The sequence below is a fragment of the Salmo trutta genome, chromosome 35 (genome assembly GCF_901001165.1).
Source record: "Salmo trutta chromosome 35, fSalTru1.1, whole genome shotgun sequence".
Taxonomy (NCBI): domain Eukaryota; kingdom Metazoa; phylum Chordata; class Actinopteri; order Salmoniformes; family Salmonidae; genus Salmo; species Salmo trutta.
Genome location: NC_042991.1, coordinates 27,295,937 through 27,312,614, shown reverse-complemented (window position 1 = coordinate 27,312,614; position 16,678 = coordinate 27,295,937). Strand labels below are relative to the sequence as shown.

Below are 16,678 nucleotides of genomic sequence, written 5' to 3'. Positions count from 1 at the left end.
TTAAATTCTTTAACTTGGGTCAAACGTTTCGGGTAGCCTTCCACAAGCTTCCCACAATAAGTTGGGGGAATTTTGGCCCATTCCTCTTGACAGAGCTGGTGTAACTGAGTCAGGTTTGTAGGCCTCCTTGCTCGCACACACTTTTTTAGTTCTGCCCACACATTTTTTATAGGATTGAGGCCAGGGCTTTGTGATGGCCACTCCAATACCTTGACTTTGTTGTCCTTAAGCCATTTTTCCACAACTTTGGAAGTATGCTTGGGGTCATTGTCCATTTGGAAGACCCATTTGCGACCAAATGCTTCCTGACTGATGTCTTGAGATGTTGCTTCAATATATCCACATCATTGTCCTTCCTCATGATACCATCTATTTTGTGAAGTGCACCAGTCCCTCCTGCAGCAAAGCACCCCCACAGCATGATGCTGCCACCCCCGTGCTTCACGGTTGGGATGGTGTTCTTGGGCTTGCAAGCCTCCCCTTTTTTCCTCCAAACATAACGATGGTCATTATGGCCAAACAGTTATATTTTTGTTTCATCAGACCAGAGGACATTTCTCCAAAAAGTATGATCTTTGTCCCCCCCAAGCAAAGAGGCACTGAGTTTGAAGGTGGGCCTTGAAATACATCTACAGGTACACCTCCAATTGACTCAAATGTTGTCAATTAGCCTATCAGAAGCTTCTAAAGCCATGACATAATTTTCTGGAATTTTCCAAGCTGTTTAAAGGCACAGTCAACTTAGTGTATGTAAACTTCTGACCCACTGGAATTGTTATACAGTGAATAAGTGAAATAATCTGTCTGTAAACAATTGTTGGAAAAATTACTTGTGTCATGCACAAAATATATGTCCTAACCGACTTGCCAAAACTATAGCTTGTTAACAAGAAATGTGTGGAGTGGTTCGAAAAACGAGATTTAATGACTCCAACCTAAGTGTATGTAAACTTCCGACTTCAACTGTATGTGCTGACATGTGAGGCAAACACACAACAAACACATCAAATTTGAAATCGCTGGAGAAATGTAGCCACATTGTCTCTTTTTTCCAAAACAAGAGCAGCCCTGCCATCTAGACCTACTCATGCCTGAGATCAATGTTCTATATTCTACTCAAAACATTATTTTCAACTCAATATTTTATATGAAAAAAATCTAACTAAATCATTGTTGCCTGAAGAGGTCTTAAAATTCATAATAAAATAGCCAAATGATCCATGGTATGACGATCTTAAAACAACTCCATATGTCAGCTTTCAACCACAGGATATTGTATTCATTGTAACCAACTTTCAGCATAGACAAACCTTGTATAAAATATGTTGAATTTGTACCTTTGAAATAACATCAGATCTTCAATGTTTATAAAAAACAAACTATAGTCTGGGCAGCACCTCCTACTGGACAGTTGATCTATCAACAGCTATTCATTTGGTCTCCCATCCCAGGTTTTAACCAAGCCAAGCCATGCTTAGCTTTGATGTTTGTCACTGTCTACTACCAATGTGCTATCTTTTAAATGATTATTGGGAGAACGCTTAATAACGACATATATTCACGGTTTCTAGCAAAGTCGTTCCAAAGGGTAGGTTTAACAGAGCAAATGAGATGTAACCATACTTTATAAGTCATATACAGTGCCTTCGGAAAGCTTTCAGACCCATTGACTTTTTTCACATTTTGTTACGTTACAGCCTTATCCTAAAATGGATTCAATAAAAACAATTCCTCAACAATCTACACACAATACCCCATAATAACAAAGCAAAAACAAGGTTTTAGAAATGTTTGCTAATTTATAAAAATAACAAAAATACCTAATTTACATATGTATTCAGACCCTTTGCTTTGAGACTCGAAATTGACCTCAGGTGCATCCTATTTCCATTGATCATCCTTGAGATGTTTCTACAAGGCACACACCTGTCTATATAAGGTCCCACAGTTGCCAGTGCATGTCAGAGCAAAAACCAAGCCATGAGGTCGAAGGAATTGTCCGTAGACTTCCGAGACAGGATTGTGTTGAAGCACAGATCTGGGGAAGGGTACCACCAAGACTCTTCCTAGAGCTGGCCGCCCGGCCAAACTGAGCAAACGGGGGAGAAGGACGTTGGTCAGGGAGGTGACCAAGAACCCGATGGTCACTCTGACAGAGCTATAGAGATGGGAGAACCTTCCAGAAGGACAACCATCTGTGCAGCACTCCACCAATCAGGCCTTTATGGTAGAGTGACCAGATGGAAGCCACTCCTCAAAAAAAGGCACATGACAGCCCGCTTGGAGTTTGCCAAAAGGCACCTAAAGAACTGACCATGAGAAACAAGATACTCTGGTCTGATGAAACCAAGATTGAACTCTTTGGCTGAATGCTAAGCGTCACTTCTGGAGAAAACCTGGCATCATCCCTATGGTGAAGCATGGTGCTGGCAGCATCATGTTGTGGTTATGTTTTCAGCGGCATGGACTGGGAGACTAGTTAGGATCAAGGCAAAGATGAACGGAGCAAAGTACAGAGAGATCCTTGATGAAAACCTGCTCCAGAGCGCTCAGGACCTCAGATTGGGGCAGAGGTTTAACTTGGAACAGGACAACGACCCTAAGCACACAGCTATGACAACGCAGGAGTGGCTTCGGGACAAGTCTTTGAATGTCCTTGAGTGGCCCAGCCAGAGCCCGGACTTGAACCCGATTGAACATCTCTGGAGAGACCTGAAAATAGCTGGGCAGCAACACTCCCCATCCAACCTGACAGAGCTTGAGAGGATCTGCAGAGAAGAATGGGAGAAATTCCCCCAAAACAGGTGTGCCAAGCTTGTAGCGTCATACCCAAGAAGACTTGAGGCTGTAATTGCTGCCAAAGATGCTTCAACAAAGTACTGAGTAAAGGGTCTGAATACTTATGTAAATGTTATATTTCATTTTTTTTCATTTAAAAAAATGTATTTGCAAAAATGTCTAAGCCTGTTTTTGCTTTGTCGTTATGGGGTATTGTGTGTAGATTGATCAGGGAAAAAAAGAATTGAATACATTTTAGAATAAGGCTGTAATGTGGAAAAAGTCAAGGGGTCTGAATACTTTCCGAATGCACTGTATCATCAATGATACTATATTGCATTTGAAAAGTCAGTGATAACACATTTAGATGACAACTAAACCAAAAATCTGACATTGTTTTTCCATTGTGCCCAGTGGGTCTGCATGTGTGGGAATGCAGGGAATTCTTTTCAGATTTTCTGACGATTTTACCATCTTTATTTCCAACGAAAATGATTTATATTTTTTGGCTCAGAAAACTTGGGGAGCCAAATAAAATCACCGCTTTTTGTGGAACCCTGCCCTATGTAGTGCCCTATGGGCCCTGGTCAAAAGAAGTGCCCTAAATAGGGAATAAGGTGCCATTTGGGACGTAGCCTCTATTACCCTCCGTCAACACGAGGGGACAGCAGCTTGTGACAGCTAACCTCTGGCCACAGAACAGACTCCTACCGCTGTGCCTCCTGCAACAATGACACACGGACACACGCCGTAAAGATGATTGGGTACAAGACCCTATTACCCTCGCAGCTAGAGAGGGAGGGAGAGGAAGGACAAGGGTGTGTGTGTGTGTGTGTGTGTGTGTGTGTGTGTGCATGCGGGGGGGTGTGCAGTAAATGAGTAGTGTGCATCCAGCCGTAGCGAGGGGATAATGGGAAAGCAAAGAGGATCATTATCTCTGACAGCCTGCGCTGCCATGCACCTTATTCCCCTCCACAACTCGCAGGAAAAAATGGACTGGATGTTTGTGTATGGTGTTGGTGGGAATCTGAACTCCCTTTTCACTTTGTTAATCTTCTCTAAGTCTCCTTTACAGACAGTTGAAGTTCTACACATTCTTTTAGGCACAAGCTTTGGTAACTATGTTTCAGTAACTACTCTGCATTCCACTGAATTATTTAACAAGCTACAGATAATTAGCATGCAAAGAAGACTCAATATCAATCAGTCCGTTTAGCTTTGGAAAATATGATTGATGATTATTTTTTGTCTCACAAGGCAAATGGGTTATAAAAAGGACACAAGATTGCAAAGAATGGCTTTTACACCTTCCTTTTTCCAGACATATCGACACTATCTTACTATGCAAACGTTCTGATGGCTTATTATTAGCAGCTAGTTAACATCAGCACTTTTTTCCCATTGAAACCTTTGGTATGGAAAAGCCTCCGCATCAGTTTTTAAAGGAACTTGTCACAGGATTGACAGTACTTGCGCTGTGTTTGTGCATTTTTATGGCACCTATACTCTACCCTACCCTTGAGTCTTTCCACCCACCACAACAGCAGTCAAGGAGGCATTTGCCCCAGGAATCTGGATCCACATTTGAGCTGTCTTTCTCCAATAGTTTGGGAATACCTTTACTGCTTGTGCTCGCAGTAGCGAGAGAGAACAGATGAGAGGTGGCGATAAGGCTGTCAACGTCATTAGCCTCCTCCCTCTCTTTCTCCCCTCCACTCCACTCTCTCCCTCCTCCTCCCATCCTTCCTCCCCCTCTTTCTCCACTCTCTCCCCTTCACAAGGCAGCCAGTAGAATGTCCTCAGGATTCTCCCTCCACCCCACTAACAAGAGTAGGGTTTAGGGTTTAAACATATTAAACATAGTCCTGCAGGCTGTAGCCAGCCAGGGTGTCTTTTGGAGGGACTCTGGATGGAGAGTAGAACTGCTGCGTTCCCTTGTCTTCATGTAGAGGCTTCTCCTGCTGGATATCGTCAGCTGCTTGGACCTTACCCTGGGACCCTTTGTCAACCCACTGTAGCTGCTCCTGGCTCGACTGCTCATTAGGCGACGTCTGCTGTTTAAAGTCCTTCTGCTCCCGTTGCTGTTGCTCGCGCTGTATCAGGTCACACTGTATCAGGTCGCGCTGTAGTTGCTCCTGGTTCATCTGCTGCTGCAGTAGTTTGTCAGGAAAGGTGGTAGAGGTGGAGGTGGAGGTGTAGTCTCTTTTTCTGTGACACGACAAACAAAAGATGACCCCACTGGCAAGCAGGAAGCCGGCAGAGACAAAGGTCACGTACACGGCCCCCCCAGGCTCGTATTTGCTGCTCTCGGGCACGTTGGAGTCCAGGAAGGTGGTGATGACCTCGTTGGTGAACCAGGAAGCGGACACCAGGCAGAGAATGCCAGCCAGGATGAAGCAACCCCCCGCGGCAATGGCCGCGTGCCCCTTTGCCCGGTGACTGCCCCCCCAGCGGGTACATTTGAGCCCCAGGGCAGCAAGACAGAGGCCCAGGCAACCCATCATGCACGACAGAACCATTGTCGTCCTGGCGGTCTGCAGGTAGGCGGGCAGCGACAGCACGGAGTACTTCAAGGTGCAGCTGAACACGCCGGTGCTGTACCAGGTGCAGTCCATCCACAGCCCCTGCATCTGGGAGATGGCAGTCATGATGTTGGAGCCCACGTCGGCACTCACCTTCCAGTTGGGCAGCAGCGTGGCCACGGTGGCGCCCAGGACGCCCAGCAGCGCCAGGGCGAAGGCGAGGATCTGCATGGTGGAGGACGCCATCGCCGAGTTTCGAGTCCCCTCCTCTCCGGCACAGCGGCACCGTCACCCTGTGGTGGCCCGAGCCTGGCTCCCTGGCTCCGTCTCTCCCTATCGCCCTCGTGCAGCCTCAGGTCCTGACAGCAGATAATTCCTCAGTGCAGGCTTCAGTGGGCTGTGATAAAAATCGAAATGAGAATTGAACTGAGCGAGCAAGCGTGACGATCAGACGGAGGAGGCAGGGGCTGGATGAGGCAGGTGCTGGTGATGGGGAAAGGAAACTGCGCTCTGCTCTTTTTTTCTCCCTCTTTTTAGGGGGGAAGCGTGTGCGAGTGTGCGCTTTCTGTTTGTCTGCATTTTAACTCTGCATCCCTGGCTTTGTGTGACTGAGTTTTGTAGTGTTCATTTAAAGACTCAATTATGTGCATTTAAAGCTGCAGTGTCCTTCCTCTGAAAGTGGGTTACTCTTTCACAGCAGGCAGCTACTTCACTTCACTTTAGCTATGAGGTAAATGCTGCTTCTATACATAAACTCAATTTACAATATATGTCATTGCAGCATGCATAAGCTATTTCAATAGTCTTTTAGAATAATTTGTATTTTCTCCAATTCTTTAGTTTGTCTTCTATGGTGGTGACGTTCTGACATTAAAGACAACATGAATGCATTGTTAAAGTGAATAGTTTGTTTGTAATTGCAGTGTGTTTTGAGAAAAAAAGCCTCCTTACCTTTTGTGTGTCTCGGACAGTGTGCCGTGGTGCGTCAGTCTCGTCTCAATGTTTTCTGGGCACAAAAGAGATGGAAAAAACACCTAACAAAACAATAGGCTAAGCAGCTCAGCGATTCACACCTCCTCCGTCCTCCTACCATCTCCTTAGCAACACAACATACAATTCCATCCTTTTCAGTGTCCCGTAAAAGACATGGCAGCCGCACATTCTTGTTGCCTGTGAGCTTCAGTACCTCTAAGGAGAACTGAGTGGTGGACTGAGAGAAATACTGCAAAACTGAGCAGCAATGTGCTGTGAGAGGGGTTAAACAACTGGACTAGTATAACCTGAAGGTCATTGATTCAGATGAACAGCCGCAGAGCTAATGTCCTCTCAGCAAATGAGTTGTAATGACAAAAGACAGTAGTAAGCCAATATTCTTCATCACGGCATATTTAAATGTCTGACTGAAATTTGCAGTTGTAGATATTGTTGGTCCCCTTTAATTGGTTCAATATATCATTTAGACAGCCAAGAGTTTTGAGGTTTGATTTGTCATTGGTGTTTGTTCGATGGTGGCTTTTTGTGGTGTTTCGTCGTCGTCACTCAGAGCACAATATAAATGGAAAGATGGCGAGGACCTGCATCCCCATCCTTTAGCCTTGCAGCTGAGAGGAAGGTGCCGCCTTTCAATTGACCGCATGAAGTATGGCCGACTGCAACACACAGATAAGACTGTGTGAACCGCCCCCTCCATTTGTAGAGATGGAACACACACAGCGCTGGTATCCCAACAACAGTCACAACCTATCCTTAAAGTAATCCTCTGTCTATATATCCACACACTGTGACAGCAGAAGGGAAAGCACCCTATAGTGGCAGACCTGCCCCAACAGGAACGATTACCAGAGGGATAAACAGAAAACATGCATTTTTCCTACCCACTCCCACCCTATCCCCAGGCCCTCAGACTCTACCAAACTGCCTCCCCATTCCAACCCCTCATTTTAGGAGAGAAAGACTACATTAATTTGAAAAAAGGGGAAAATATTACTGGAAGAGAAGAGATCATTTGACCTTAGCCAGTCTGCCTACTCCCATTAACTCATTACCATTATATTTTCCAGCCCAGACGATGGCAGGCAGCAGGCTCCCTCCCAGGCCTATACCTACCTAGCCACCCTCTGAGGGAGGGAGTATGGAGGGAAAATGCCACTGTGATTATTACCACAGCTGTAGTCCTCATTAGGAGACTCTTAGCTCTATGTATACACCCCTCCATCCATTCCTCTGCATCCCACCTCTACTCAGCAGCATAAAGAGGTCATTCTTTGCATCCCAAATGACACCGTATTCCCAACATAGTGTACTACTTTGGGCCCTGGCCAAAAGTAGTGCACTATATAGGGAATAGGGTGTGATTAGGGACACACTAGATCCCAGAATACACTGCTCCAAACAGCAGAAGCATCCAGGAGTGAATGACGGCAGGAGTGACAGCAGGAGTGGGTTTAATGGAGAACCAATTTTGGGCCTCCCGCCTCAGACAGACAGTTACATTGAAGTCATTAAAATTGCAGAATTTTAGGCTGTGTGTGTGATGTGAGAGGACATGGCTAGCTAATATAAGCGGTGCTCCATGCATTTGTTATTTCTTCTTCCGGGCACACAGAAGTTAGGCTCTGTATCAAAGCCCGTCTACTTTTAGTCTCAAAGGAAAAACGGTCTTGTGAATTTTACACGCTCCATCTATCACACTAGTGTTCCTTATTGCTTTGTACAAAAAGTATATGGACTTTTACTACTCAAAATAGTAATATCAGGAAGTAACAAAGATCTCTTTAAGACCTGACCAGATAATCAGTTTTATCACCATCATTGTATTACCCAGTATTAGACAGTTATTTAGACCTAGAAAAAAAGACTTGGATTTCAGTTGAAATGAGTTTCTTCCCAATTCTCCTCCATTATGTTACCAAGAGTTTACTAAGCAAGCTACACAGGCAGGTAAGGTCATGCACTTTTTTCGGGAGAGTGACCCTGAGGACAAGGAAACATACAACAAACTACTAACAGAACATCACTGAACATCTCTCATATGAATGGTATGTAATGTCTGGATATAATTAATATCTTTGAGATTGATGTCCTTTACCAGTCTGTTGAGTCATGGGACTACACCAGTGTATGTGATGTAGTGTTTTTGGTGCATGTTTAGCTCTGAGAAGCAAGGGGAGCATGGGGAGAGGAGGGCTGGGTCGCAAATGGCCCCTTATTCACTTTATAGTGCACTATGGACCTTGGTCAGAATTAGTCCACTATAAAGTGAATAGTGTGTCTGGAACGCAGCCAAGGAGGGAGATGGGAACCATTGCAACTCTAAGAAGAGTAGAGTAGTGTTATCCAAGCTCTCTGGTCTCTACTAGAATAGAGCAGGAGTGTTATTCTAGCTCTGTGGCCTCCACTAGAATAGGGCAGGAGTGTTATTCTAGCTCTGTGGCCTCCACTAGAATAGGGCAGGAGTGTTATTCTAGCTCTCTGGCCTCCACTAGAATACTAGAGTAGTGTTATTCTAGCTCTGTGGCCTCCACTAGAATAGTATGGTGTTATTCTAGCTCTGTGGCCTCCACTAGAATAGTAGAGTAGTGTTATTCTAGCTCTGTGGCCTCCACTAGAATAGTAGAGTAGTGTTATTCTAGCTCTCTGGCCTCCACTAGAATAGTAGAGTAGTGTTATTCTAGCTCTGTGGCCTCCACTAGAATAGTAGAGTAGTGTTATTCTAGCTCTGTGGCCTCCACTAGAATAGTAGAGTAGTGTTATTCTAGCTCTGTGGCCTCCACTAGAATAGTAGAGTAGTGTTATTCTAGCTCTCTGGGCTCCACTAGAATAGTAGAGTAGTGTTATTCTAGCTCTGTGGCCTCCACTAGAATAGTAGAGTAGTGTTATTCTAGCTCTGTGGCCAACACTAGAATAGTAGAGTAGTGTTATTCTAGCTCTGTGGCCTCCACTAGAATAGTATTGTGTTATTCTAGCTCTGTGGCCTCCACTAGAATAGTATTGTGTTATTCTAGCACTGTGGCCTCCACTAGAATAGTATGGTGTTATTCTAGCTCTGTGGCCTCCACTAGAATAGTATTGTGTTATTCTAGCTCTGTGGCCTCCACTAGAATAGTAGAGTAGTGTTATTCTAGCTCTGTGGCCTCCACTAGAAGAGTAGAGTAGTGTTATTCTAGCTCTGTGGCCTTCACTAGAATAGTAGAGTAGTGTTATTCTAGCTCTGTGGCCTTCACTAGAATAGTAGAGTAGTGTTATTCTAGCACTGTGGCCTCCACTAGAATAGTATTGTGTTATTCTAGCTCTGTGGCCTCCACTAGAATAGTATTGTGTTATTCTAGCTCTGTGGCCTCCACTAGAAGAGTAGAGTAGTGTTATTCTAGCTCTGTGGCCTCCACTAGAATAGTATTGTGTTATTCTAGCTCTGTGGCCTCCACTAGAATAGTATGGTGTTATTCTAGCACTGTGGCCTTCACTAGAATAGTAGAGTAGTGTTATTCTAGCACTGTGGCCTCCACTAGAATAGTATGGTGTTATTCTAGCACTGTGGCCTCCACTAAAATAGTATGGTGTTATTCTAGCACTGTGGCCTCCACTAGAATAGTATTGTGTTATTCTAGCTCTGTGGCCTCCACTAGAAGAGTATTGTGTTATTCTAGCTCTGTGGCCTCCACTAGAAGAGTATTGTGTTATTCTAGCTCTGTGGCCTCCACTAGAATAGTATTGTGTTATTCTAGCTCTGTGGCCTGGCCTCCACTAACTGGAGTAGTAGCCGTTGATGTGTAGGCTAGTTCTTATTGGCACATTCTACTACTCCTTGGTTCCATTAACTTTGTTGCTTGTTTGCGTTTCACTACCATCATTCTCAGGGACAGTAGTATCTGGTACTGATTAGATGTTGTTATCGCTCTCCCTAATATTGCTCATCAAGTTAGAAGTTCAAGTTTCAAGTTGTAATAGTCGTATGTATAGGATACACACGGTATACACCGTCCTACGGAATACTCCTACATCATCACCTCAGGTTCACTGAAAGAGAGCCATTGATAATGTTTAATGGTGGAGGAGATCATAACTGAGGACTATCGTTTGGCACATACAGACTGTTATTCTGTTGTCACTTCCAAGGAAGAGTAAAAATAGAAATCCAGCGGTAAATTTGTAATGATGGTTTAAAAGGCGGCCCTACCCAGAATTATTTCAAATAGAAAATTACTGTTAATGTCAACTGGCAAGCACGGTTCCAACTTCCAACGTTTTCACTGCCTGTTTAAAGTCTGTTTTAAAAAGAAATGTTGACATTGGTCAGACAGCCAAGGAATTTTTATTGCGCTGTAATGAAAATAGTCATACAGTAAAACCGGGCAATTTAGACGCATGATTAGTCTGCTATTCATTACAGGTTGCTATTGTGCTTGTTGTTCCCTCTTTAAAGCCTTGTACATACAAGCTCATAAAAAACCTGTGTTGAGCTCATTCAGCAAATCTATTTTTAATGGGAAAAAGGTACAGTATGAGCAGACTAACAAAGACCTAGTCAAGTATTTTATTTAAGAGACAAATGGATTAGTGAATTCTGTGATGACAAGCTGTCCAGCAATGACGAATGTTGCATTGTAGTGCTGTTAGAATATTAATTTGTGACACTACAGATTTAGAATCTTAATTTGATCACTCTTTTGTTGCTGAGAATTTTCCTGCACAGCAGGAAAGGCAAACTTGTACTGTATTCAAAGTTTAAAAAGGCTTCTAAAGTTTGTAATTTCCATTTTAAAATGTCAGACTTGATTTGCCATAACGAAAAATGTATCAACAATTATTATTCACATAATAATTCCAGGTCCCCAGTGTCCGGTCTGGAGCGTGAAGTCACTAGCTCTGCTGGTCGGCTACTGTGTAGCAACCTAGCGCTGCCAAAAGCCCTGGTCTGCTCTAGAAAGCCGACGTAAAGTACGATTGCCAGAACGGCCCCCAAAATAAAAATAGACGGCCGTTTTGGGCTCTAAAATGTGTTTATTATGATCAAGTTTGATCTTCCCAGTGAATTATTTTAAAGTTCCCTACAAATTGAGATATTTTAATTAAATAGTAATCCATTCTAACTAGTACATTTGTTGTCATGCAAGACCACGTGCTGACACAGACCAATCACAGGCCGGCAGGCTACCAGGAGGCTCGCACCCTTATTCCATAAACATCTCTCAGGCAGGAGGAAAACGATTACATCGACCATGATCCTTTGCTAGTTATGGTCACTTTCACCATGATCCTTTTTTTTGGTGCCATTCAGCCCCATTTAGCAATATGGCACATTTCAAATTCAAATACTTCCGGCTTCATGTGCCATCGGGAGTTTTCCAAAGGAATATGTGGATGACGTCAGCGCTATCACCATCTACTGGTTTTAATGTCTATCAATAATTCACATTTCCTGTTGCCGCAGGATTATTTTCCTGCTATAGCAAACTGGCTCAAATTAAGACCCTACATCTGTAGGCATCTATTTGTTGTTACTTTACATTTTCATTGCCTCAGATGAAGTTAGAATAGCAAAACTACACGGCCAGAGAAGGGGAAAAGGTAACATCTTATTTAATAAGGATCAGTTAAAGGTATCACTCTACCACCTTATTGCAGTAGCCAGATCACCAGGTGAAATGGAATTTCTGAGTTGAGAGTTCATTCAGTAGGCTGAAATATTTTTGCATGAGTACAGCCAGGAGGCATCAACCCTACCTAAATCATCAAACAGACAGGAATATAAATGACCTATTTATTCCCACAGTCAAGAGGCAATGGCTTCGCTATTACCTGTCAGCAGTTGGATTGATGCAGTTTTTTCACCACTAAGGTACCGCCATGAAATGATCAATGACAGGTAATTGACTATTTTTACACAGCCTAATACAATCAATGTGGATAGTTAAATAACTAGCTGTTTAGAAATGATATTCTCTCTGAAAACGTTATTAATTGTCATGTCATGGCATCCGAGTAAAGGAATGATGAGGTAAATGATGGAAACCCTTTCCGATTCCCTGATTGGATAAGCCATAATGCGGAAGGAATTTTGGCTAGAATGGGGAGTGCAAATAAACAACCTGTCAACAAAGTTCTTAGAACAACAATGATGGAAATCTATCCTGTTTTATGCATCATGTCCAAATTGCTAACAGATGTGGTAGTGTACACAACCTGTCACACATAGACATGTCTCAGTCCAACTGTAGATTACTGTGAATAGCTGTGGTTCATCTAACAACGTCTACCTAATACGTTGTAATCAACCTCACATGACTTAGAGAAGAAAGAGGGGAAACTTTCAGCACGCACTTACCGCTATTCTATCCATCCAGTGTTCATCCAGCAGCACAACTCACAATGGAACCACGGTTCTCCTGTGTCTGAGAGATTGTGTTAGTGTGTTTGCACACACAAACACACGTGTGTATGTGAGTATGTCACGTCAGTGAATGCTAGTTGAGGCTCGGACAAGGAAAGCCAATCCTAGGTAGAGTAGGGGGACTTCAGCCCCAGGTGTGATGTTGTCCGTTGTTGAATGCAGTCCAGCACAGCACATCCCATCAGCTGTTGTTCTGAGAGAACCCAGTTAGCTGGAACCAGAGGCAATCAGCTCTCTGCCCCTGACAGTATCCCAGTATCACACCACACCGTCCATCTGTGATGGAGCTAGACTCCCTGTTCTCTACGTCTCTCTATCTCTCTCGTTCTCTCTCTCTCTCTCTTCCTCTGTCTCTTTCTCTCTTCCTATCTCTCTCTCTCTCTTCCTCTGTCTCTCTCTTTCTGTCTCTCTCTTTCTGTCTCTCGCTCTCTCTCTTCCTCTGTCTCTCTCTCTCTTCCTCTCTCTCTCTTCCTCTGTCTCTTTCTCTCTTCCTATCTCTCTCTCTCTCTTCCTCTGTCTCTCTCTCTTTCTGTCTCTCTCTCTTCCTATCTCTCTCTCTCTCTCTTCCTCTGTCTCTCTCTCTTTCTGTCTCTCTCTCTCTCTCTCTTCCTCTGTCTCTTTCTCTCTTCCTATCTCTCTCTCTCTCTTCCTCTGTCTCTCTCTCTTTCTGTCTCTCTCTCTCTCTCTCTCTTCCCCTGTCTCTTTCTCTCTTCCTATCTCTCTCTCTCTCTTCCTCTGTCTCTCTCTTTCTGTCTCTCGCTCTCTTCCTCTGTCTCTCTCTCTTTCTCTCTCTCTCTCTCTCTCTCTTCCTCTGTCTCTCTCTGTGCTGTAGATCAAATCAAATGTTATTTGTCACATGTGCCGAATACAACAGGTGTAGATCTTACAGTGAAATGCTTACTTACAAGCCCTTAACCAACAATGCAGCCTACAAGAGTTTCTGAATTTCCTCTTCACTTCAGTTTGCTCCTCAATTCATGCACCTTGGTTTGAGAGCGAGGTAGCGGCAGTGTTCCCTTCCCTTTGCGCTGTTGGTCCAGGAGGCCCCAGGAGGATCCCAGTCATATCATGGGTGAATGGCATGCAGGAGTCGGCTGAGCCAATGATGGCTGAAGAGACCCAGCTGCTGTGCTGGAGCACCCCAGAGAGCAGGGCACGGCAGCCTGCCTGTCTGTGAATGTTGCTGCTGTGCTGTGGTCTTGGTGGAGCTGCAATCCCCCTCTATTGTTCTGGGTAGAGAAAAGAGCACGAGGCTAACAGACAAGAGAGTCTAGTGGTACTGGAGGCACTGACTAGGCAGAGGGAGAGGGAGCTCTGAGAGGAGGAGGAGGAGGAGGAGGACCCAGGCACTGCTGACTCTTCTGTGATGACTGCCTTCAACAGTGTGTCAGTGGAGCTGCTGCCTGTGGGCTGTAGCCTATGTGGGGTCGCCAGAAACGGCTAACATCTGATTTTCGTTTCCCCTGAAAACCAGATGTGGGGACTCTGCTCAGGTCATCTTTTACCGCCTGCTACGTTAGGTTAGTGGGCTGTGGTATCTGTGGAGCCTCCTGCAGTCTGCCCCAGAGATAGATCCAGACATTCCTCTGTCATCCACTCGTCATCTAATCCCTCCGTTGCTGACCAACACTCCAGTCTCCCTTCCAAGCCCTTTTTCGTGAAGAGTAGGCAGTAGACACGTTGAAGTGTGTTCCCTCTCTCCTCTCTCAGTCTGTCAGGCAGCAGTGTGTTCCCTCTCTCCTCTCTCAGTCTGTCAGGCAGCAGTGTGTTCCCTCTCTCCTCTCTCAGGCTGTCAGGCAGCAGTGTGTTCCATCTCTCCTCTCTCAGGCTGTCAGGCAGCAGTGTGTTCCCTCTCTCCTCTCTCAGGCTGTCAGGCAGCAGTGTGTTCCCTCTCTCCTCTCTCAGTCTGTCAGGCAGCAGTGTGTTCCCTCTCTCCTCTCTCAGTCTGTCAGGCAGCAGTGTGTTCCCTCTCTCCTCTCTCAGTCTGTCAGGCAGCAGTGTGTTCCCTCTCTCCTCTCTCAGGCTGTCAGGCAGCAGTGTGTTCCCTCTCTCCTCTCTCAGGCTGTCAGGCAGCAGTGTGTTCCATCTCTCCTCTCTCAGGCTGTCAGGCAGCAGTGTGTTCCCTCTCTCCTCTCTCAGTCTGTCAGGCAGCAGTGTGTTCCCTCTCTCCTCTCTCAGGCTGTCAGGCAGCAGTGTGTTCCATCTCTCCTCTCTCAGGCTGTCAGGCAGCAGTGTGTTCCATCTCTCCTCTCTCCTCTCTCAGGCTGTCAGGCAGCAGTGTGTTCCATCTCTCCTCTCTCCTCTCTCAGGCTGTCAGGCAGCAGTGTGTTCCATCTCTCCTCTCTCCTCTCTCTCAGGCAGCAGTGTGTTCCATCTCTCCTCTCTCCTCTCTCAGGCTGTCAGGCAGCAGTGTGTTCCATCTCTCCTCTCTCCTCTCTCAGGCTGTCAGGCAGCAGTGTGTTCCATCTCTCCTCTCTCAGGCTGTCAGGCAGCAGTGTGTTCCATCTCTCCTCTCTCCTCTCTCAGGCAGCAGTGTGTTCCCTCTCTCCTCTCTCAGGCTGTCAGGCAGCAGTGTGTTCCATCTCTCCTCTCTCAGGCTGTCAGGCAGCAGTGTGTTCCATCTCTCCTCTCTCAGGCTGTCAGGCAGCAGTGTGTTCCATCTCTCCTCTCTCCTCTCTCAGGCTGTCAGGCAGCAGTGTGTTCCATCTCTCCTCTCTCCTCTCTCAGGCTGTCAGGCAGCAGTGTGTTCCATCTCTCCTCTCTCAGGCTGTCAGGCAGCAGTGTGTTCCCTCTCTCCTCTCTCAGGCTGTCAGGCAGCAGTGTGTTCCATCTCTTCTCTCTCAGGCTGTTTTGGCAGCAGTGTGTTCCATCTCTTCTCTCTCAGGCTGTCAGGCAGCAGTGTGTTGGAGTGGCAGTAGGTTCAGGGGGTGGAGGGTGTGTGTGTGTGTGTGTGTGTGAGGTGGGCTGTCTTTATGGTCCTTCACACAGGTGTTACTGTGGCAACAGGAACAGAACCAGCTTGCCATTAAAGCAATCTGTTACTCATTATGCTAGTGTACACACCTTAACCCCTCCATCTCCCCACTGTGTCTGTCTCTGTTTCTCATGTGTGTGCGCCCATTCGCCTGTCCGTCCATCTGTCCGTCTGTCTGGCCCAGGGATACTGTGTCTCATCCTTTAGATCCACAGTGACCAACGACATTCCCATCCTCAGAAACCTGCACGAACTAAGAGGAAAACATATTTTCCCCCTGTAATGTCTACTACTCCCTTTGTTCCATTTCATGTGACAAAGACTGGTGGACACCCCACACATGATTAACATTGCCCACAGACCTGTGAACAGAAAGACCGAGAGAGAGGGCCAGCAATTATGACTCATTGAGACTGAATAAAATAAGCTCTCTCTCCCTCTCTCTCTTGGAGGGAGGGGGGGGGGGGGCACGAGCTCTGCAGATAGCATATGAACAGGTCATAAGTCATATCTAAATGTTTAGAATGACAGGAAATTAGCTTTCAAATGGTAAATGTTCTCTCAGACTCATGGCAAAATGTGTAGAACAGTAGGAAATTAGCTTTAAAACTGCAAAATGTTCTTGCGAAACTGTGGTATACCACTGTCCACTGTCTGAAGGAGGAGGAATCTGTGTGAGTCACACACAACACTGAAACTCAGGAACAGGATGCTCAGCTCCTGATGCCTGTGGTGTGGCTGTGGTTGTTGTGGCTAGCTCTGGTCCATAGCCCCACAGTCTCTGGGGTGTGGCTGTGGTTGTTGTGGCTAGCTCTGGTCCATAGCCCCACAGTCTCTGGGGTGTGGCTGTGGTTGTTGTGGCTAGCTCTGGTCCATAGCCCCACAGTGTCTGTGGTGTGGCTGTGGTCGTTGTGGCTAGCTCTGGTCCATAGCCCCACAGTCTCTGGGGTGTGGCTGTGGTCGTTGTGGCTAGCTCTGGTCCATAGCCCCACAGTCTCTGTGGTGTGGCTGTGG

At 45.7% G+C, this 16,678-nt stretch overlaps 1 protein-coding gene across 1 annotated transcript; it reads right to left on the bottom strand.

Annotated features, from left to right (window-relative positions):
• Nucleotides 1–4,532: 4,532 nt before the first annotated feature.
• LOC115174972 (claudin-20-like) lies at nt 4,533–13,033 on the bottom strand. Its single transcript, XM_029734048.1, has 3 exons — nt 12,625–13,033; nt 6,252–6,306; nt 4,533–5,697 (listed from the first exon to the last, which is right to left on the bottom strand). The coding sequence occupies exon 3, from the start codon at nt 5,544–5,546 to the stop codon at nt 4,632–4,634; it is 915 nt and encodes a 304-aa protein (XP_029589908.1). The 5' UTR covers nt 5,547–5,697; nt 6,252–6,306; nt 12,625–13,033; the 3' UTR covers nt 4,533–4,631.
• Between the last annotated feature and the right edge of the window lie 3,645 nt (nt 13,034–16,678).

Excerpts from the sequence above, each read along its gene's own strand:
- LOC115174972 (XM_029734048.1), bottom strand. The coding sequence starts at position 5,546 with ATGGCGTCCTCCACCATGCAGATCCTCGCCTTCGCCCTGGCGCTGCTG.